Source organism: Callorhinus ursinus, unplaced genomic scaffold, assembly GCF_003265705.2.
Source record: "Callorhinus ursinus isolate GAN/ISIS: 27379988/994484 unplaced genomic scaffold, GSC_fseal_2.0 scaffold6, whole genome shotgun sequence".
NCBI classification, from domain to species: Eukaryota; Metazoa; Chordata; class Mammalia; order Carnivora; family Otariidae; genus Callorhinus; species Callorhinus ursinus.
This window is the reverse complement of record NW_027397068.1, coordinates 51,496,863-51,520,170: the sequence shown is the minus strand read 5'-3', so window position 1 is coordinate 51,520,170 and position 23,308 is coordinate 51,496,863. Positions and strand designations below refer to the sequence as shown.

Sequence of the window (23,308 nt, the reverse complement as noted above, 5' to 3'; positions counted from 1 at the left end):
TACATTATACAATGCATGACATATAAAATGGATTAAGGTCTGCCTCCCCCTTATAACTGCTATAAGGAATTTCTTAAGTTTCTGTGCACTCATTTTGCTTTTAGCTTTTAAAAAAGGAAAAAAATCAAATACAGTGACTACAATACAGAGAAGAGAGTTCTTATAGAAAGGCTTTTCCTCTTAAAATTGTATCTAGTGAAAATAACCTTAATAAGAGTATTTTAAAAGTAGTCAAAAGATTTAGGCTGTTGATATAAAATACCAAAAAGCATGTGTTTGTGGGGAAATATATGTTAAAAAGAAACATTAACAGTTAACCAAGTGATCACAATGAAGTTATGTAATCAGGTTATTTCATTGCTCTTTCCTTTTTATAAAATTGTTGACATTCAGAAGAATTTTTTTTCAGGTACATCTGCTTAGAGATGGGAGAATGGGATCTAAAGGTAGTATAAAACAATTCTAAGAAAGTGAATGGTGTGTGAGCCTTTTTTTATTTGCTTCACAAGTAATTCACTTGTAAAAAAATTAACATCTGCTATTTTGAAGCTAATCTTAGTGTATTGAATGCTCTTAACCATTTCTCAATCCCACAGTCTTTTATCTTGCTTCTCCTGCTGTGTTCCCACCACCCCTGATCCCATTAGCAAGCCTTGAGACAGCCTCAGACTTACCAAAGTACTGCTTTGGTTTCAGCTGCTCTTCTGCAAGAGGAAGTGAATGTTGGGGGTTTTCTCTGTGGTACAGTTGTGATAAAGCTGTGGTGGTCTTATCTCTCTCGTAGGTAGTGGCTCTTTATGACTACACAGCGAATCGATCAGATGAACTAACCATCCATCGCGGAGACATTATCCGAGTGTTTTTCAAAGATAATGAAGACTGGTGGTATGGCAGCGTAGGAAAGGGACAGGAAGGTTATTTTCCAGCTAATCATGTGGCTAGTGAAAGTAAGTTTTATGCTCCCTTCCTGGTTTACTAATATGGTATAACTGATAGTCCAAGATTTTATCATTTGCTACCCTTTAATTTACTTAATTTACCCTTTTGCTTATGTTTACCAATGGGTATTGCTTTTCATTCTTGTGATGCAAAAATAAAATACATACATACATAAAAAAGAGGGGGCAGTAATACACTAGAAAGCTACTCCAATCTGAGATTGGACTATTTGCTTCACAGACTTATCCCGGGGGCCCTGCCTGTCTGGCCGCCAACATTCTTCAGCCCTTTCTGCCCCCCGCCTGCTCCACACAGTTATGTTGGCTGTTCTCTGGCCGCAGTGACTCCTCAGCCGACTGGCCCGGCAGAACCTCTAGTACCCCAAGTCCCGTCCTTTGACTTTGTATGCCTCAGTTCCAGCTGGAACCTGTTAAAACAGACCTGCAGTTGATTGTTTCATTCTCAGGTAAATCAGGTCCCCATTTGTGAAAGACCAAAGAAATGACCTGGAGGAGAACTTCTAAACAGGAGTTGGTGAGAGCTGTAGATTTACTACCAGGCCTTGAGAAATGCAGATAGAACTGATGCAGAGAGCCTGGAGATAAAATAGCTTGAAGACTGAAGAAAGGGGAGAAGTATAGCAGTGCTTCCTCAGAAGAATGCTTCCTAGTAACAGTTCCCTCAGGAGTGTGGTAGGAAAGCCCAGTACTCAAAAGGTCAGGAAAATGCGGTACTAATACTGATATCCCTCAGTTTCCTCCTGTAAAATGAGGAAGTTGAGCTCTGTCACCTCTAAGCTTCCTTCCAGAAACACTGAAATTGTATAGTTCTGGTTTAAAATGTAGTATAGGCAGCCTTGAGAATACTCCATTTTGAATCATTATTGTTAAGTCTTTTGTTTCTGCAAAGAAGAAATTATTATAAATAACAGTTGACTTTCAGGCTTGTCTGTGAAGCCCCATTTAACTCAAACTAGCTGAACAAAAGTGCGATTGATTCCTAACCTAAGTTCTGAATTTTGAAAGCAAAAGAGATGAAAACGGGAAGAATAATTTCTTCCATGAGTACTGGGTGGTGGGCTAGGCACAGATGAAATTAGTTCTCTTTCTGCACCCACCCCCCCGTCTGCACCCTGGTACTTTCCAGGCCCCCCCCCCCGATTCTCCAGGGCACCCTGTCTCTGCAGCTCTTTCCCTCAGCTTATCTGCTGCTTTCAGCAAACTCCTCCCCTCAAAAGTGCTAAGTGTCTCAAATTACCCACTTCTCTCCCTCGTAACAAAATTCTTCATTTCCTCCATGCCACTGTTACAATTCTTCTCTGAGTAGTAAATGATGAGAGCTCTTAAGCTATTTTTAATGTTCAAAAGAGGATACGTAATGGAGAAAAATTAAGGCAATGTGGAAGGAAGACATTTTAGGGCAAGTTAATTCCCGGTCATTTTTCACAAGCTCGGTACTTGTCACTTCCAGGTCGCCTCACATGTCCCAGTTTCTTCCCTCCCCTTCCCGTGAGGCTTTCCCACTGGCTCAGTAGCTCTAGTTCAGCAGGAGTAGCTTCCATTTTCAAATCGAGAGAGCTGCCTGCACAATCATAGTCGCTCCTCCAGACTGTCTGTAATTTTCACTAAATATTACAGTCCATTGTTTGTTCCAGACACGAGTGGAAACGTTTAGACTCTTTTTTCCTTAGACAGTATAAAGATGATGTGTGTATTTCCAGGGAGGATAGTATTAAATTTTTAACTTTAGAATCTAGTTAGTTTGCAGAAATAACCTCTTAGGCTTATGAATCTTGAGAGGCTATAGATACTTATCCACAGTGGGTTAAAAATCCGTTGAAATTAGCTTTTTTCCCCATAATAACCAAAGTGTGACTTCTAAAGCGTACCGCAATGATGCTTGGTGGCCGCATGCAGAAATTAATTCCATGTTTCAAGTAGTGACCATCTTCCGACTACCAGAATTCCTTACTGTATCCCAGAAGAATTAATACTTTCTTGTGGCATCGGTCACTGCTTCTTGAAAAAGCCTTTTAAAGGCCAGAACAAAGAATTCTCAGAAAACCTGAGAATATAATGGTTGAATTCTCACTTCATCGGGGCTTATCTTCTTTTCCCTTTTATCCTACTTTATAACCTGAATTTAACAAAAACTCACCTGCTCAGTTTTAACATGAGGGGGGGAAAAAAGAAACCATCAGCAGCATATTCCACTCTAAAAATAGTAGGAGAAATTGTCCTTTATCTGAAGCCAAATATGCAAAGCAAATGCTCTAAGGGAGTGTATAGATGTAAACAGACTCTCTATCAACCATTCAGTTGAAAGCCATGTCCTCTAAGAGAACAACACAGTAGAAGTCCCCCCATCATTATAAAGAACTTCTTTTGTATCTTAAGCCACCAGAAAGAAAAACATGAACAGCTTCACTTAATGACATCTAACATCCTTTCCAATAAGAGATAAAGGAAGCTAATAATAAAATCAACCCATACACAAAGCCAATTAATATATCTTAGAATTATAGAATAGCAATCAGGTGTATTTTACCAATTTCTCTCAATTCAGAGTTGCCCAGAGTTGTCATTTAACTGAAACACATTTTCTTTTTAGTCCTTGAAAATTCCCAAATGACTTTTTAGAGTCCATACTTTGTGTAGAGTAATTAGATTATATGAATTATAATCTCAGATTCGACCCTGTGAACAGATTCAAGGTTATGTGTAGCCCTAGCCCCGTGCTCATTTATTTTGTACCATCTTCCCAAATTATTCTTTGTCTACACCTCTGCCTGGCAAAAATCCTACTTGTTCTTCGGAGCCTGACACACCTACCACTTCTTGCATTGAGCATTTGCTATCCATATTAGAATCTGTTTTTGTTATCTCTCTTTTGAATAATGCCACATTCTACTGCATGTTACACTCACTTGTGAACATGTCTGTTTCTGACCAGATTGTAAGCTCCTTGAGAGCAGAGACTATCTTTTGAGCATCTTCTGTCTCCTCCAGCAGTACCTAGCAGATAACCTTGCAGAGAGCGGGTTGCTGGTGACTGTGAATTGAGATAAAATAAGCAAGTATCGGCATGACCACATAATATGCTCCTGATGAAAACTTTCCAATCATAAATTATGTTGTTTTGATAACTAATGTGTTATAATAGATCGCCCTAACACTAAGTGCCAAGTAGCGTATTGTTATACAAAGGAAGTGAATATCAAGATCTTTAGTTTCATATCTGCCCCCTTCTCCCATCACTGTTTATTTTCCCCCACGGGTCAGTGCGCCTCAGTTTGATTATGTGTACTCCTTGTTCAATTCCAGCATTATATCAAGAACTGCCTCCAGAGATAAAGGAGCGATCCCCTCCTTTAACCCCGAAGGAAAAAACCAAAATGGAAAAACCTTCTTCAGCTCCTCAAAAGGTAAATGTTTTCATGAATATGGATTGCGTATGAACTTTAATTTTCGCTCTCTCTGTATAAAATATTACTTCATTTTTCATGCTTATATATCTCATTGCTTACATTATTATTTCTTTTAATATAGGCACCAACATTATGGAATATATAAGGCAAATATTATTTCTATAATTATTATTATAATATTATTATAGCCATTTTCCAGATAAGGAAACCAAGGAGGCTCAGAGAGATTAAAGTAGACCCCAAGTCATAGCCTAAGTGATGGAGCATGGAGCCAGAGTGGAACTTGTGACTTGAAGTGTGAGCTATTTCCAGTGTACACTTGTTTCTAAACTGTGATGCCGGCACTCTCATCAACGCCACCTGAGGAGTGCGCAGCAATGCTAAAGGTCATCAGGGCCCACAGAATAAGCATGTGCTACTTTCCCGGAGCATTCCTCTTACTTGCTAGTAATTCAGAAATGTTTTCAAGTTAAAATGAATATGGATATATTAGCTAGAGAAATGTCCTGTTTTTTAGCCTGTGCCATCAGATCCTGCAGGGGTATCAGTCAGTATTCTTTTGATGATAGCAGTACTTTGGTAGAAAAGCTTAATAAGCACTGTACCATCATATATATTACCTATTAAACTTATTTTATTATGTAACATTAGCTCTTGCCTTAGGCTGAATAACTTCACTTCTTGACTCCTTGAATTGACATATACGAATACCATGTCACGATACAGTTGGGTTCCCCCCCACCCTCCCCGGGAGAGTGTTTTGACAGTTGAACCTCTCATGTGTCATTCAGTCATTTAGCCATATTTATTGAGTGCTTCCTTCCATGCTGGGCATTCTATTAGTCCTCACTGAAACAGGATTGAGTAGGCAAAGCACTTGCCCATCAGGAGCTTGCAGGCTGGTGGGTGACTATGGCAATTCCAGCGGTCTCTGGCAGGAACTAAAACGAAGATATGTGCACAACGCACTGGGTTAGGGTTAGGAACACCCAGGAAGAAACCTTTTAAATGTGCCCCGGGAAGTCCAGGAAGAGTTTCCAGAGGGGGTCATGCTTGAGCTTATAGGTTTATAGGATGAAAAAGCATATGCTCTGTAGATAATCTTAGAAAAAGACATTCTAGCAGAAGGAATAACTTGAGAAAGGTGTGATATGGTATGGTTGGTGCTGCTTGGGGAGCTTAGGAGCCAATGCAAGGGCCAGGAGAAATGCAAGGGCCAGGCCATGGAGAGCCTAGTGTGCTCTGCTGAGATGCTTAGGTTGTAAATCCTTCAGACAAAGGGGATCCCCTAGAGGAGGTAGTCCAGGGAGTGACATGGACAGATTTGCATGTTAAAAATACATTCTCAGGTGGCAACATAGTGGTTGGATTAGAGATATCTAAGACCTGAGTCAGGGAAATTCATTAGGAAACCATTGAAATAAAAGGATTTTATGATTGGATATGACTAGGGAAATTGGAATATTATGCTAAAGCCCTGGCTCATTATACAACTGAATGGATGGTGGTATCCAGAAGTAATAAAAGAATAAGGAAGATTTGGGGATCTAGGGAAAGGCAATGGTAGGGAGTAGGCTGTGACTTCAATTTTATGTATCTTGATTGGTTAGTGGTGTCTGTAGTGCTCCCAGGTAGAAATATTCCCTAGGGAGTCTGACATGCAGGACTGGAATTTGAGAAAAGGTAGGGCTTCAGATCACATGGGGAGTAATTAGTGTATTCATTATATATTATAGCAGGAAGCCTCAAAGCCTGTAATGAAGGAGATAGCCCAGAAAACAAACATTGTTGAGTTCTGAGAGAAAGGCCAGGGACAGAATCCCAAATGAACACTAGTATTTCCGGGACAGTCTGAGGAGGAGGAGAGATTAAGAAAGAATAATCAAAGTGGAAGGAAGAACCAGAAAAAAGTGCCCTGGAAACCAGGGGAGAAGAGAGGTTCAAGGAGGGTATAGTTAGTAGTGTCGGAGACAGTCAGTGAGTGTGTGTGAGCATATAGTGAGCAGGAGAACTCTAGCACCCGTGCAGAAATGTCAGTGATTGATGCTGGTATGCCGAGGTTTGGAGAGTAGAATGGAGCTTCAGCAAGTGAGCTCATGGAAGTCATTCCCAGAGCTTCACCTGGAGAAAAAAAAAGTCACACAGTGACTTATGGGTGACACACAGGGATGACTTTTTAAGTGGAATGACATGGAAATTTATATACTAGGGAGATAAAACCAATGGAGCAGTTCAGGTTGGAGATAGATAAAGAAAGCACACATGGATCTTGGAGGAAGCAAGAGGTTTTTATCAGAAGGACAGGTTGATAAATTAGTCTTGGCTTAGAGCAGGGGTTCTCAACCTAGGGTGATTTTGCCTCCCAGGAGACATTTGGCAATGTCTGGGGATGTTTTTGCAAATATATGCATGTGGGAGGGATACTACTGGCATCTAATGGGTGGAGGTCATAGATATTGCTAAACATGTAGAATGCACAGGACCACCCCCACCCCACTGAAGGATTATCTGGCCAAAAATGTCAGTAGTGCTGAACTTAGAGCAGTGCCCCCTCGTGAGGGATGCAGAGATGTTGATAGAGCAGAAGTCTAGAAATTAAGGATATCGTTATGTTCTCCAAAACCAACCGGAGGTCCACTTCAAAAGGGAGGGTCAAAGAAGTTAGGAAGAATAGTGACCATCAGAGCACCTGTAAAGGCAGTAGAAACAGGAGCTCGTTAGGGACATGCACAGGTTCATGAATAGTGCTGAGAGCTGCTGTTTGGATACTGTAAAAATGTAGGGGGCGTAATTCTGTGTAGTTGGATTTTTTTTCTTCAGTACTTAGCAGTGGAGAAGGCATATTTGGTATGACACATAGTTGAGGCAGTTGTGAATATGATCAAGCACAAGAGGATAAGAGACTTGATCCTGTTGTTAAGAGAGTCACTGGAGTGACAGACACGCCACGGAGGGTCTGCCAGATTGGAAAGGGCATGGAATCAGAAGACTGGCCGCCTTAGAAAGCAGGCTTCTCTGGATAGTTGCAGGAAGCCATGCACACCCAGGTGGAGGCAGGGTGTCATACACTAAAGGAGCTAACAAGCTGGAACTATGGCCTGTAAGTCCACAGATCCTTTTACTTATTCAGTACTTCAGATGTCAGGCAACTTGAGGTTCTGCTAAATTCACAGAGTGTATATTAGAGCTGAAGTGCAATTGAAGGACACATTACTCAAATTGAACTGGCCAAGGAATTAGGACCCAGAGTGGTGGACAGGTTGTTCTCTTGGATTTTAAAGTTCTCCGATGGCTGTAAGAGTTGGACACTGGGAAGGCAAGAGCTGAAGTCCTTGATTCTTGTGTTAGAACAGATGACTCACCTTTGGCTTCACACTGAAATCACCTAAGAAATTGAAAAAATAAATACTGATGCCTGTCCCCATGCCCACAAAGTGATTGAATTGGTCTGCAGTAGGATCTCAGCATAGGTAGATTTCAAAAACTTTCCAGATTATTTTAATGCATGGCCAATATTGAGGACCATTATGTGTTAGAGTGACCATGAGGTCTGAAGGTAACAGCTATAAAGACAAATAGGGGATAGTCTAGGCAGGTGTCAAGGCATCCAAGGAGGAGTGTTTTGAAAGTATAATAGCGTATGGGGCACCTGGCTGGCTCAGTTGGTAAAAGCATGCAACTCTTGATCTTGGGGTTGTGAGTTCGAGCCCCATGTTGGGTATAGAGATTACTTTAAAAGAAAGAAAGTATAATAACCTAAAATTAGCAACAGAGAGCTAAGAGGGGGCCAGTGTTAACTCCAGACCCCTGGGGTTATGTGAGAACAAACAGCCTGTCCTACAAAGAACTGAGAAAAAAAATCTTTCTAGGTAAAGCACCAGCTTCAAATACAGGAAGGAACATATGACAATGGTTGCTTGTGACAGTATGGGGACAACAGAGGACATAGTTCAAAGGATTGGTAAGGAATTTGGGCAAATGCTACATGTGTAACATTAGCCATTGTTTGGAAGTGAGCACCAGATTTAAGAATTTAGGGAGATACTGATGTAAATGTACAACCTAAAGACATTCAATGCAATGAAAGCGTTTATAACATTAACACAGGGAGTCATTGTAACAGCTCACAATATTCCTAGTCTGTGTCAAGAGCTGTGTGAGATGCTATGAAAGACATAACCTTTACTTACAGTGACTTACAGGTATCCCTGACTCCGTATCATGCTGACCTTTGAAATCGGGGTTACTCAACCCCCATGTCTGTGAGCTGTAGCCTTGAACTACTTCTGCCTCAGCTGGAGGAGGAGATAGAAGGAACTTGGGTCAGTATCTTATTGGCTGCTTGGGAAGTTGGTACTGTCCTTCCTCTTCCTGATGTGCCTGTGTTCCTATGAACAGAGACCTCTAACCTGCTTCTCAGAGTCCCCAGTTCTCACTGCCTCTGCCATCCCTCCTCCACTTAGAACTCACTGCATCATAGTCTTAGTTGGTTTTTTAATGTTACATGCTCTTTCCTCTCACAGACTGATCTCCATACTGAAAGTATACCTTTATGTTTATATCCCAGTGGACCAATTCTTCAAATATCCATCTTGACCCTCGAGGTCTGCTTCAGGCTAATCCAACTGCTGCCCTAACTAATTCTAAATAGATCTCAAGGAACTTGCAGACTTGCAACGTAAAGCATTTTAAAACTTAAAATAGGTAAAGCAAGGAAGTTGCAAAGAATAGGACTCCATGTGGGCAAGAAGTAGTAAGGTTCGCTTGGTTGAGAGGGAACACAAATGGCCTTTAGAGTTTAAGATGCATGGATTTCTTTTGTTGAAGAGCATGATTTGATCTGCTTGGTCTGAATCCATGTGTTAGAATAGAATCCTACGTGGTTTTCCTCTTAGGGATGGATGTACTGGTGTATAGTTAGATAATACTTGACTTCGTTCTGCGGGAAAGTATCAAGAATGATCCCTGCTTATGTAAAAAGAAACAGTAATGTTGTCCCAGGTAATCAAAATGCCTTGGGTACACTCTGAGTCGTGATGCCAACAGCCAGCCCTTGAGAAATGTGTCACTGGGCTTCCTTAGCACCTGGCATAGTTGCATTTCTTCAGTTGAGTTCCTTTATCAGGATATATATGGTTTGATTTTATCAAGATCCTGCCACAAATTCTATCAGATGTTTAATTTCAAGAGCAAGTTTTATATTTATTATCCTATATAAGATGTTTAAAAAGAAGAACATGAAAAGTAGTCTTTTATGATAAGTGCCTAGACTTGGGGAGGGGAAGGTCCTGTGTTCTTAGAGTTACAGAATTGGTGACCTGGAAGGAACCCTAGAGATCATCCACAGTGATGCTAGTCAGTTCCTTCATTTTACAGATAAGGAATTCAAGATCCAGAAAAGTTGTAAGAGTTTTGTTCAGAATGACTCCTGGTTAGGAGCTGGGCCTTCGTGTTGTCAGGCAGTGCCCTTTTCTCCCCCACACTAGTCAGCAGCACAGACAACTGCTCCCTGCACAGCCAGCCACGGTTTGTGTCACGTTGACTTTCACATTCCTGTTACGTCTGCCTCATGGTACCCGTCTCCATGTGCACGTTTTTAGATTTCTGTATACTTTTTAAGGAAAAAAGGAAACCCCAATAGTTTTCTTTCTTTAAATTATCTCTATTCAAACTATAGAATAAGACGTAAAATTATACCTTTTAAAAGCTTGGCAGCTGCTGAATCCTGTAAGTCCTTCCAAGCGGAACACACCTGTCCTTTTGCTGCTCGCGCCAGGTACCTTCCAGCTTTTCATAGCATTCCCTGCAGTGTCAGTGGGTGATGGCAGCGTCAGGCTCTCCCAGGGCAGGAGGCAGGCACAGGGCTTGAGGCGGGGCAACTCTTCATGATAGGGCCAGAGAGCCCCCAGACACAGCAGCGATTACCTGTAGCGCAGGGGAGCGAGAGGAGAATGTTTTCCTCAGGCTCACTCCAGAATGTTTTTATCAAGAGCTGCTCTAAATTTGCATCTAATAGAAGGAAGAACATTGGTGCTATCAGGGAGGGAAAAAAAACTGAGAAGCTTTGGAAAAAAAATAGTGCTGACAGCCTTGGTTTATTTGTGTTAGTATTTTGGACCTTGTTTTCTTCAGCTTTTTATTTTTGCCACCCTAAGCATGAACCTATGTCATCCATTTATTTGGGGAGCAAAGTTGTTAAAATTCCTGTTTTAAAAAAATGTTCAATAATTTTAAGTTGTGTGTATATATATATATATATACACACACACACACACACACACAACTATATATATATATATGCTCATAGTTTTAAAATTTTAACCAATAAAGAATAGTGTAAATAAAAAATAAAACCCCTCTGTCTGGCTAATATTTGTGTTCATTCTAATAGTTTCTTCCATGTCCTGTTAAAAATGTTTTCTGCATATGAGCACACATGTCTCTATTCATGTCTGTTGTTTTTTTTTTTTCAGTGAAACTAGGATCATACTTAATATTCTAATTTTTTCTTCCACCAGTATATCCTGGCTATCTTAGTAGCACAGATTTTTTTTAAGTTTCAAGGTACTGAAATGACTGATTTTCTTTTTTTTTAATTTCTAAAATGCCCAGTGTTTTTGGATTTCTGAAAATGCTTGTTTTTTTTCCTAAAAATGAAACCCAGAGCAGAAAAGTTACCTTCTACTCTACAAAGGTTTCAACACTGAATCAACTAAGTATGTTTTCATATAAATGCCAGACATAGAGTAATAATTATGCATAGGAATGTTAGATTATTTCTGTGAGTGTGGAGACATTTCTGTGATGCTTTTGTTTGTTTTTCTCTTAAAAACTCATTTAAAGAACAATATTTATTAGTTTTGCTATTTCAAGATAACTCTAAAAATATCCATTATAGTTCAGCTCCTTCCATGAGGCGAAGAGTGTTTTAATTATTTTCAGTATTTTATTTAACATCTAGAATCAGTGAGAGTAGGCAGGGCTTATTCAAAAGAGCTGGCCCCTAAACCAAAGTGCAGACTGCAGTTCTATGCAGGAAAAGCTTTTTTCTTGTCTAGTCCAAAGCAAAACCGAAAACCCAGGAGCATCACTTACCTCCATGGTAGGTCCTTTTCCGGCCAAGCCATACAACGCACACAAAATTTTATGTTGGTAATTCTGTCAACCTCTCAGAAAAACAGTAGGCAGGAAGTAAGTTGCCTTCAAGGTGCATATGTCTGTCTTCATCTACAGAATATCTAATTTTCATTTACCTTCTTCATCCCAAAAGGAGTCAGACAATTCACTAAGCCTGGATTAATTGTGCTCTATGTCACTGTTTGCAAAAATTGCTTCATACAGAAAAAAAAATTTCCATTTACTGGTCCTTCTACCAGGAGTGCATCTGAATTATTTTTAACCACAGAGACAAGATGATTTTATTATGTTAAATCCAACAACCTATTTATAATAAATAGTGGTTATTTTTGGTATGTTGAAGCAGATTTTCCCAATATCCAAAAGTTAGTTAATGTACACTAAATCATTGAAAATACAATCATAACTTTATTGCCTCCTTCCTGTTGCTAAAGCATAATACTGCTATAGCAGCACGTTTTTCTGCCCACAGGTCCTGTCCCCAGGCTTTAATAAAACCAACTTTTTGCACCCCCCCAAAAAAGAAGATTTTTTTGTCTTTTGTCTATTTGATAGTATACATAAAAAAATGCTTTTTATGTATGCTCAGATACAGTGGAGGTGAGGCTGCAGGGGGATTCTCTCATAAGCCCCTTTACCAAACCTACCAAAATACCAAACATACCAAAAACAACCACTATTTATTATAAACAGGTTGTTGGATTTAAAAAAAATATATCTATTTTATTATGTCTACTATCAAATAGACAAAAACTTATGTCTTTTTTTTAACTTTAGTAATTCTGTTTATCAAAGAAAATACAGGTGATTTGTCTCTAATTTGTTATATTAGGTAGATAAAAGTTAACTTATGTTTGGATTTGTTTTAAAATTTCAGGAATGTTTGAAGTTTTCTTCCTCATCTGAAGAGAATGAAACCAAAATCTTAACTTACAGTAAATGTAAAACCAAAGTTCTAATTTGTGTCCCATGAAGAATCTCAATGCAACAATATTGATATATATTTTTATTTATAATTTGTTTCAATAACTTATAAATATTTTGAGAAAAAAATATTAATTTCAAAAACCATTGTTTACATTTAAAAATTTTCTGTTAGTCTAGAGAGAGAACATGTTCTGCAGAGAAAGTAAGTGGACCCCGATGATGTGACAGCAAAGCAGGTGTGAGTCACCTCACACCCAGAGACTCTGCTCCCAACAGTAATGTTCCTAAATGTTCTACACGGAGAAACTCCAAAAGCCTCCAGAATCTCTCTTACCCTGAAAGGAAACCATACAGTCTTGACCTTTCTCTACTCATTCTCCTATACACCTTTGCCTCAGCCAGTGTATTTGACATGTGTACCTCCACCCCGGCTCTGTCTCTTCCCCTCAGCAGCTATATTGCTTGCTGTTTGGGGCAGTTTCCCTCCATGTCTCCAGGACCCTCTGACCTTCAGCAGGGTGAGACCACACTGACAACTTGTCTTCTCAGTTTATCTAGCCTGACTAGGCCAGGAGCTAGATAATTGCCAGTTCCAAAGTAAAGGGACTTATGAGAGAATCCCCCTGCAGCCTCACCTCCAGTGTATCTGAGTATACATAAAAAGTATAAAATAAGTGATATTGTACGGGGGTCAAACCAATGTTCCACTTGGCCCATTACTCTCTCTTACTGTGACTTTAAGGGTTGTTTGATGGAATAATACGGTGTTTGTTCTTCCTGATGATATTTTCAAAGGTTGACCTAAATGTCAGCAACATCCCTCTAATCTATCACAGATCTAAAATGTATAAGATATTGTTGGGAGAACTTCCCACCAGTCATTCCTAGTTGTAAATTGTCCTGTAGATAGTGGCAGAATTGATTATTATCATTCGCCCTGTCTTCTGACTCAACTATCAGCATGTCCTTTTTTCTGAAGGTCCTGTTTTAAGGTCCTGTTACTGAAATTTGCCTTCATTTTTCCATTTCTGGCAAATATATAAGTAGTGGTGCTGGGGTTATACACTGTCCTACTTAAAAACAATAGCTTCACATGAAAATGTATCCAGCCATGTGAGAGTCAACATGAAGAGTATATATAAAATGTCTCTCACTGGGCCCCTGGGTGGCTCAGTTGGTTAAGCGACTGCCTTCGGCTCAGGTCATGATCCTGGAGTCCTGGGATCGAGTCCCGCATCGGGCTCCCTGCTCCGCAGGGAGTCTGCTTCTCCCTCTGACCCTCTTCCCTCTCGTGCTCCCGATCTCTCATTCTCTCTCTCTCAAATAAATAAATAAAATCTTTAAAAAAAGAAAAAAATGTCTCTCACTTACATGTAGATAGCTCTTGACTACCATTTATTTCCTTTGCCTTAGAAAGTCACTGTGTGCTAATGTTCTTGTCATTACTTAGCTGTCCCAATGATGCCATAATGCTCTCTGATTTTAACACGGGTCTCCTTCAGTTGACACACAAAGGAAAGAACCTTTTTTTTTTATTTAAGTCTCTCTTATCCACACAAACCCTGCATACAATACAACACATTGAAACAGACTTGGTTTTATCACTCTTCTACAAAACTTTTTCGTGCTTAATGAGCCTTTTCTTTCTTTTTGCCCCTATTTATGCTTCCCCATCACTGTGGGTATGTTGAAATAGTGACTTCTGTTACACACTGCTGTGTCTTACACAAAGAAAATATAGAATGCTTGATAGACCTCCAGAGGTTGACATCTCGTTTGTAAGAAAATCTCTGCCCATGTGATACCATCTTGCAGAGTCACTGACTGGAAAGCAGCATCATTCCCAAGATTACTGTAGAAAAACATGCCTAGGCCAAGATCATGAGGCCAAATAATGCCCTATCCTTAAACTCACTGACAGGTATAAGCCTAAATTACATTTCAAATTGAATTTTCCCATATGAGCAGCCTTACAGTGTGGGTCACATTTTTCATCACAACTTTTATAATTACCACAAATACCATATATAGTTATTCAGTCTAGTATAGCTAATAAAGTTTACATTATAAATATTCTTAGAACAAAAGTGTGGTTTGTGCTCGGGTACATGTAGTGTATATAAACCTATTAAAAAGACGTGAAGAGCAAAGTTAAAAGCGACATCACTGAACAATTTTGTTTAAACTAATACGGATATATGTGCATATGTACGCATATTGAAATGATGAGGAATAAGGAATCATTCATTTAGTCTGCACACAGACTGGCCAGAACCTCTACCTGGTCAGAGAAATCTTTTTCCCCCATAATCTCATGGCATATTGTTTGTCTCTTATTACATTTATCACCTACCTCAGTCCCAAGCTATTTGTACATACATTTGCCCTTGCTAAATTATGAGATACAGCCTCACTGTGTCTATTTAGTATTGTTTATCAGGAGGGAAATTGAAATCCTTGATGGGTAGGTCCAGTAAGAATCGAGATTCAAACCAGAAGAAGGGAAGAAAGCAAGAAAGGGCGATCACAACAATCCATGTTTATTGACTACTCAGCTATACTCACTAAGTCAGCTTCAGACTGACCCAAGTCGAAGATTAGTCCTTAGCTCTCCTACCCCAACAAATCGCCAATTCAGTATATGCCAGATTAAGAGTTCTCGAACTGCTAGGCCACAGAATCACCTTGGCCACTTGTGTAAAAGTCCTGGTGCCAGATCCTACCCTAAACGTATTTCTGAAAGCCTCCTTGGTAGACACAAGAGTTACGGAATTTTGCTAGAGAATGCTCTTCCAGTCTCACTGGAGGAATAACGTATCTACTTCAGATCCCTTAACCTCTGGTTATAAACTCCAAGTTGATCTGACTCTACAGCAGCTTCTGAAGCATTGCCCACAGCTAGCTGTGTGAAACCAGTGGGAATCAACTTCCCAGGAGCCCTAATCCCTCCAAAGCCCCCCACCTTAGTACTCTATATGTAGAATATTCTCAGTAAATGATTATGATTTGATTGAGACAGAGCTCCCAAAAACTTCACAGGTGTGTCAGGAATAAGAGAAGGTAGCAATGAAGAACAGTAAAATCGTAATTTGTTGGATACACAGAAGCCATGCTGAAAAACATAGAGTGGATTCTCATTGTTCATTGTAGTTATGTTCTCTGAATTCACCATGAACATTGAATTAGTGAATATTGAACCAGTGCTCCTAGGGAAAATACAGGATTAGGTTCCTGTGAGCCTCTGGTCACAACATTTTCATCAGCTGGTATAAAGTATAAAGACACTTTATGTAATATATATTGCTGATTCATTGAAGTTGAACTCCTATCCAGCAGTACTAGAATTTGTGCCTGAACAGAGCTCAGCTGACACATGTATTTTATCTAAGGCACATCAGCCTTCTTACATTTAGTCACACTAGACAACACCTCAGCCCATTGTTTAGGGATCATTTTAAACCACAGAATCAACAAAACACAAAAATGTGAAAAACATAGCAGTAAATAGGCCACAGAAAGGATACTTATTTATAGTATGAGAGCTGAAATTAGAGTATTTGAAACATGCCAAAGCATTAGAAGTTCCTAGTGTTCCAAACTCAGCTAGGATTGTGTGCATCGGCCAGCTCAAATTTTCAGCACTCTGCATGTGTGCGTGTGTTCTAATGGCTGTAAAAAGCACGGCAGGTATTGATCGGGGGTTACAAACGAGCTGGAGTGAGGAGGCGAATTTGCAAACAGTCCACAAATAATGAGGATCAGTTGCATTTTCAGAAACCTGTTAAGTCTTTATAATAAAGATGAAGAAGTGCAGGCAAAGGGAGTTGGTTTAAAAGGAAAAAATATAACCTGCTACTTCTAGCATGGCCCATGTGTCTGACTGTTTTCTTCTATTTCTTTCTTCCTCTCTGGATGGAAATAAAAGGGCTAAAAGTTCCTTGAAGGCAGGGACTATATCATGTTCAGAATCGAATTCCCAGCATCTAGTGCAGGGCAGCTATCCAGTGAATGTTTATTGAGCGACAAAAGGATCCGGTAGACGAATAGGATCAGCTGTGCTGAGGTCATTCTGAGTCTTCCGAGTCAGCCCAGCCCCCCTCCCCCACTGGAGTCCCCCGCGCTGGTGCGCGCAGGGGATGCTCGGCAGTACACAGAGGGCTGCGTTAGGTCTCCGTCAGTCTCCAGGTTCCTTCCTTAATCTCCCATCTCTAGGGAACAGTTCCGTCCCAGAAGAGGAAGTGGATGACCCAAATGATTCTGTAGTCTGCAGGAATTAGAGAGAGATGGGGGTGGCATTCTGATGCTTCCTGCCTTCCTGGTTCTCTGCAGTCATTTTTCATTTTCCCCTAATCAGATCACTGGGGCCACCAGGAAATAAATGCATGGAAGCAGCAATTATTTACCAGTTTGATGCCAGACACATGTGTAGTATTTGGAGCGTGTGACTGAGCCTACTTCTCTTACCAGCCCCCAGGCCGCTGGGGGCAAACCAGTTGCCCTCTTTTTGTACTTAGCCTCTGGAATTTTATCACTAGCAAAGAAAGTCACATAACTCACATAACTCTCTGTGTCATATTGGTGATGGATTCCCAGCCTCAGTGAGGCCCATGGTCTCGATCGTCTTTTTTTTCCTCCCTGACTGACTCCCTACTCCATTCTTGACAGTGCTCAGTCACAGTTCTGTCCACGTTCCTCCGGTCCCTAACCTCTTACTCCAAGTTGACTTTGTCTCTTCTTCCTGAATGAAGAGAAGTTATCCAACGTGAATTTTCTCTACTCCTCGTCTCTCCTTTCTCTGTATTTCTGTTAACTTCGCCTTCCTTCTCCAGCCGCTTTCAGATCTCACAGAAAGAAGCACCCTTCTTTCTATCGCTGACCCCTCCACTTGTAGTTTTGGTCATTTTCCCCTCCCACATCCTTCTAGCTCTCCCCCCATCATGCCCATCCTCATTCGTCCACTCCTTGGGCATCTTCATTGTTTATTCATTTCACACATACATACAGAATGCCTGCCGTTTTCCCAGGCACCGGGATGGAATGTTGTCTGGATGGTGGAATGGCAAATTAAACAAACAGCCCCTCCACTTACAGAAGTTACCATCTAATGAGTGAAAGCCATTGTAATTAGGGACTCACAAAAGGAAGTATAGAAGCAGTGAGAGGACAGTGAAGGGAGACTATGAGGCCATGTGGTGAGAAGGAGATGGTTAGTTATTATGAGGAGGATACATTTGAGGCACTAGCAACCACAGGTGCAAAAGCCCTAAAGTGGCCAGAAATGCTTATCAGAAAAATTGAAAACCCAGCTGGTCCCAGGGAGAAAGGACAAGGGCTGAAGTGCAGAGTGGAGGGAAGGACCCAACCCAGCAGTTAACAGACCATATAAAGAAATACTCCATACCCCCACCGTCCTGGGTCATTAACACCACCAGCTCTCTGCTGTTCCTCTCTTCCCTTTTGTAACACTGCACTTTTGGCTCCTCCCTCCTTCTCTGGTTCAGCCTGTCACTGTAATACAAGCCTTCTCCAGCATACACGGTGCTGCACCTTTTCTGTTGTTTTGTATTTTTCTCTAATGTATTTTTTTCCAGATTATCCCTTCTACCCCCATAGTTTCAGATAATAGTTTGGTATTTCAGATGTATCAAATCCTATATCTGTAACCCTGGTTCCTGTCCTGAATCCCCCGGGGATATTTCTACTTGCCTCCCAGAAATTTTTCTGTAGAGATCATTCTGGAACCTCTGGTCTAATATGCCCATCATCTGCCTTCGTCTTCAGGGAGTTCTCTCTTGAAAGAACTGGCAGATAGTCAGACATCAGGGGGTTCTGCAGCACAAGAGAATGACAGACTTCTACACAAGATGCAAGAACAAATAGAAATGGATGCTGACCTAAGCTTTGTGAGGTCAGGAGAGCTTTCCCAAAGAATCGATTTCTAAATTGAGTTTCACGAGAGGAAGGGCATTCCTGGCAGACTGAATCTATGCTAAGGCATGGTGCATGGGGGCCACCACAAATGTTTCATCATGGCTAGCGCTTGGGATGCAAAGTTCAAAAACAAACTGCTGAACCTGAACAAGTGGACAGGATTAAGAAGGTCCCTATATGGCATGTTAAGAAGTTGGGTTTTATCCTGGAGGTCGTAGGGAGCCACCGACAGATTTAAAGCATGGAGATAGCATGATCAAATGGGTGGTTTCAGAAGCTCATTCTAGGGGCACCTGGGTGGCTCAGTCTGTTAAGCGTCCGATTCTTGGTTTTGACTCAGGTCATGATCTCAGGGTCATGAGATCGAGCCCCACGTCAGGCTCTGTGCTGGGTATAGAGCCTGCTTAGCATTCTCTGTCTCTCTCCCTGTCCCTTTGCCCACCCCCCTCGCTCGCTGTCTCTAAAAAACCAAAACTCACTCTAGAAGCTCAAAAAAAGCAGTACCGAAGGAACTAAGCAGGAGAAGCTCTTGAATAATCTGAGCCCAACGCAATGAGACACTAGGGCGTGGTGACTAAATCCATCTGAAAGTAAAGGAGAAATCTGGGTTGCTGATTTGAGCATCTTGGCATGTTAAAGAGTATGAGAAACACTTCGGTTTGAGACTCGCAAAGTTGGCAGATATCTTGCAGGCATCCAGGGAACTCAGGAGAGATTTGCTGAAAACTCAGACTTGCTAGGTAGTTTCGGTGAAACTAAGTGTGTTTTCAGAAAAAAATTGTGTTTACAAAAGGTGCTGAAAAGTGGCGATTGCCGAATCATTTTGAAGGCAACTTGAGATCTGGTTTCATGGTATTGATTTGGAAGTCATTAGCCCAAACACACTGGTTAAATGCATGGGAACAGAGGAATATAAAGAATGGAAAGGACAAAGGGCAGAAGGTATTAGGGATGCCAGTTTTTTTAAAGAGTGAACTGAGAGGAGAAAGCATGGGGAGGATATTGCCGTGAAATGGCCCCCTGGTCCCTGCCTCCAGCAGTCTTGGCTCTTCCATTCTCCAGCCTTTTATTTATTTTTTTTTAAGATTTTATTTATTTATTTGACAGAGACAGCGAGAGAGGGAACACAAGCAGGGGGAGTGGGAGAGGGAGAAGCAGGCTTCCTGACGAGCGGGGAGCCCGATGCGGGGCTCCATCCCAGGACCCTGGGACCATGACCTGAGCCAAAGGCAGATGCTTAACGACTGAGCCACCCAGGCGCTGCTCCATCCTCCAGCCTCCAGCCTTTAATGCCCCTGTTCCCTGCCTACCACAGAGGAGAAACCTTGCTAAAATAGAAATCAAGTCATGTGACTTACCAGCTCAGAAATTTTGGTTGGCTCTACCTTTGTCTATAAAGTCCGAGTCTTGTAAATGTTTATCTCTAGGTCCCATACCTTGAAGATTGAATTGCATTCTCACCTACTTTTCTTCATCTTCTAAAACAACCTCCTGAGTAGGCTGCCCAGCACACATTCCTCAAACCTTTGCTCACCCTGTTTCCTTGAATTACTTAGTTTTTTTGTGCTTCTCCAGTTACCAGAATTTCAGTTCATCTCTTTAAGATCTTGCTAAATGCTCCCTCCTCTGTGAATCCTTCTCAAAAACCTCAAGTTACAATTCAAGGCTACTGTTCCTTTATTTCAATATATTTTCTTTTTACATTTATCATAACATTTATCCCCTTCTGCCTTGCTGGTTGAATCCACCTCTTTCCCCATTGGATCATAAACTCTTTCATACAGTCTACTTAGCTTTGTACCCCCAGGACATCTAGCACAGTGCCTCACAGAGTGGGGTTTCATAAATATCTTTTGTTTTAATTGGCACAGTCAGTACCAAAAACTACAAGCCATGAACCAAGATAAAGACCTTTGCTTTTTGTTTTAATGTACTTCTAGAAACTGCGTCTTCATGCAGGGGACTATTTTGTCCTTAAGGAAAAGCATTATAATTCATCAAATACAATTCACATCATCAGTAATACTAACATCAAAGAATCAACAGCAAACTGATATGAATATATAAAATTGTAAAATTGTGCTCCTGGAAACAGAATTTTAGCAACAGAGGAAATCTGGAAGCGCTTGTCTAGTCCAGTGGTCTATAAACTCTTCTTCTGTAGACCCCTACTCTTTAGGGCTCTGGGGAGTAGGGCTGGGAAGACAGGGCTGGCCAGGCCACCAAACCTAGCTTCACCTAGAGTAATTCTACACTTAAGCGTTCATATATGAGCCTTTCATGCAAAATTGTTGTGAAAAATAGTTTTGTCATTAAATCAGTTTGAAAAAATAGAATTGTAGCCTTCAGGCTACTTCTGTAAGCTTGATGACTCTGGGCCTCCATTTCCTCATCTGTAAAATACAAGAATGGTGCTATGGTCATTCATGCTTTTATTCTGAGCGCCGTCTGTTCATTTTCAAGTAAAAAACAGATCCCAAGAGGAGTTAAGTGGCTTGTGCTCAGGCTGCACAGAAAGTTAATGACAGAACCAAGACTGGAACTTAGCCACCAGCTCTGGCGGTGGTGGTTTTTCTCTCCCTCATTTTTAAAAAAAATCCTGAAAAGTGAATATAAGTAAATTATAGATACTAATCATATGGGCAAGGTAGAAGATATTAGAAGGTATTATAAACAGCATGTAAATATAGAGCTATACTATATCATAAGTTTGCCTTATTTAAAGCTCACTGGTATGCTAGCTACAACCGACATTGAACATTTACTTAATTTAACATTGGTTCCTCAAGTTTACAGAAATATTTGGGTGAGTTGTCTGCATGGCCCATTTCTCTTTTACAAAGCTATTTATGAGTTGTTTCTTCTTGGTGAATCTCCACATAATCAGTGGGGGCACTTAAAATCATGCCATTAATCATTCCTTTCATGTTTAAGTCTCACTGCATCTAAATTTAAAAGCATCACTGAGACGCTGTGAGGGTTTGGGAAGCAGGGGCCTCTGGATTCTGGTCCTTTCATTCATCTCCTTTGCTTTGCTCATCTTCCTCTCTTCATCCCCTCCTCTCCAAATCAAGGGTATCCGTGAAGAGGAAACGAAGTCACAAAACAACTTTGAGAGGTGTTCGTGGACAGGAGGGAAAGAAGGGCGGTCATGCTCCTTGGCCTTGTTGATGGGGTGAGGGGGTGGTGGTGCTTATGGTCTGATTGTACTGTAGCCTTGGGGCTTTTTGTTAAAAGAGAAAATGAAACAAAACAGCTCACAGAGACACCTCCTTCTTCCCCCTCCTTCTGCCTCCATGAGTAACTACCCATATGGCGTGCTGCTGCTGAGACCAAGGAATGAGTGAGTAAAGGTGTTTAGAAGTGGAATATTGGTCCGAATTAAATAAGTGTCCTTTAACAAATAAGTGTTAAAACTTTGTAATGTGGATACCCTGTTAACTTGAGATTCATAGGATTTGAACCCAAGTTAAGCCACCTTTGCATCATGAAAAAGGACTTGAATGTGCCAGTTACTGTAACACAGTAATACAGTAGGAAAGATGGCAGGGACACTCTTAAACCCACTTAAGACAAACTTTTTGAGGACATGATAGCATCCATTTCACATGAACAGACTATTGAAAGCAGTTTGATAAGACCTACACGTGGCAATATGTTGTTACTCATTTGTCAAGGTCACAAATAATTAAAAGTAACATTGACTTAACAGTGATGTATTAGTGTCTGACTTTTCTTCCCTCAACCTCTGCAGTAGGTTCAGATTCTGATTAGAGTTGTTATGTTGAGGATTTTTTTTTTTTAATCCGGAGTTTTAACAAAGTTTCACACATTATACATACATTTGCGGTAAGACATTGGTCTTGCCATGGGCAAAGAGATAGAAGTAATACTTAGACCATGTAAAAAATAAAATTAATTTGCTATGTTTGGAATTTATTTTATAAGTGCGGGGGAAAACTAAAGAAATTTGATTGTAATTGATGCTTTCTGAGTCTAGATTTTGATGGTTTTCTTTGCTTCTTGCTCTATTGGGTTGAGGGCAGGTAGACTGTTCTGCAATCTGAATTAGTCCTTGAATTTGAGTTTTTCATGTGTTTGTACTTTTTTTCCCTAACACATTTGAACTGAGTCAGATCATCTTCACTGGTAGAGAAAAATCAAGGTGTTACTAGTTCTTTTGTTGTTTTGTGAAATTGGGTCACTTGCTACAACATCTACCTTTCACCACCAAGTCTTCTTGTTCTTTTATTCTTGTTTTTATGATATGCTTGATTTAAAGCTGTACAGAGAGCAATAATACGACATAATTATGATCCAGAAAACAATATCCTTTTGAAATCTTTATGATAAGTAATACTTGTTTTAAGATATTCAGTGCCAAATCTTACAGAAATCTGATTGTGGAGGAGGAAATCTACAAAGCAAAACAAGCTACAGGAAAGATAAGAATGGGAAAGTAATACTTACTCAAACAACTTAAGCCTGAAAGAAAAGGTTATACTCCTTTTCTTTCATTTCATTTTGGTTTTTTGTTTTCTGAAGTTTTTTTTTAATTTAAATAATTAAGTAGATATGATGTATCCCTTTCATTTGTATGTAACTCAAAACTTTAATGTAGGAACATTGTATATTTTCTATGTGAATTTTAAATGAATTCTTTCCATAACATGTAATTATCTCTCAAAAAACATTTGTAGTCAGTTTTATAGCGACATTGGGTTGATTTATAAAAGACTGTTTCGTGATTATCAAACACCATTTTCCCCACAGTATACTTTGATCCGGAGTTAATGCTCGAATTCCAGAGGAACGTCTAACAAGACACTCAGTATAATCTGGCATCGCTGGAAGCACTTATTAATTTGTTTTCCTCAGGAAGGTGCCATTAATAAAATACATACTGAACAAATTTTGTACAAGACTGAGTTTTCAGATCCAAAATTT

The 23,308-nt window shown here is 40.3% G+C and overlaps 1 protein-coding gene across 11 annotated transcripts in view; it reads left to right on the top strand.

Annotated features, from left to right (window-relative positions):
- Positions 1-23,308, top strand: part of AHI1 (Abelson helper integration site 1) — a 220,893-nt gene that overhangs the window by 171,063 nt on the left and 26,522 nt on the right. For 6 of the 11 annotated variants that reach the window (XM_073893965.1, XM_073893968.1, XM_073893967.1 and 3 more), the window contains 2 exons: positions 785-947; positions 4,263-4,363. In XM_073893965.1, coding sequence (XP_073750066.1) covers positions 785-947; positions 4,263-4,363 — 264 coding nt within the window. Of the gene's footprint in view, positions 1-784; positions 948-4,262; positions 4,364-8,235; positions 8,328-23,308 lie in introns of those variants that run through there. The other 5 variants (XR_012378585.1, XR_012378587.1, XR_012378584.1 and 2 more) reach the window with 4 other exon arrangements.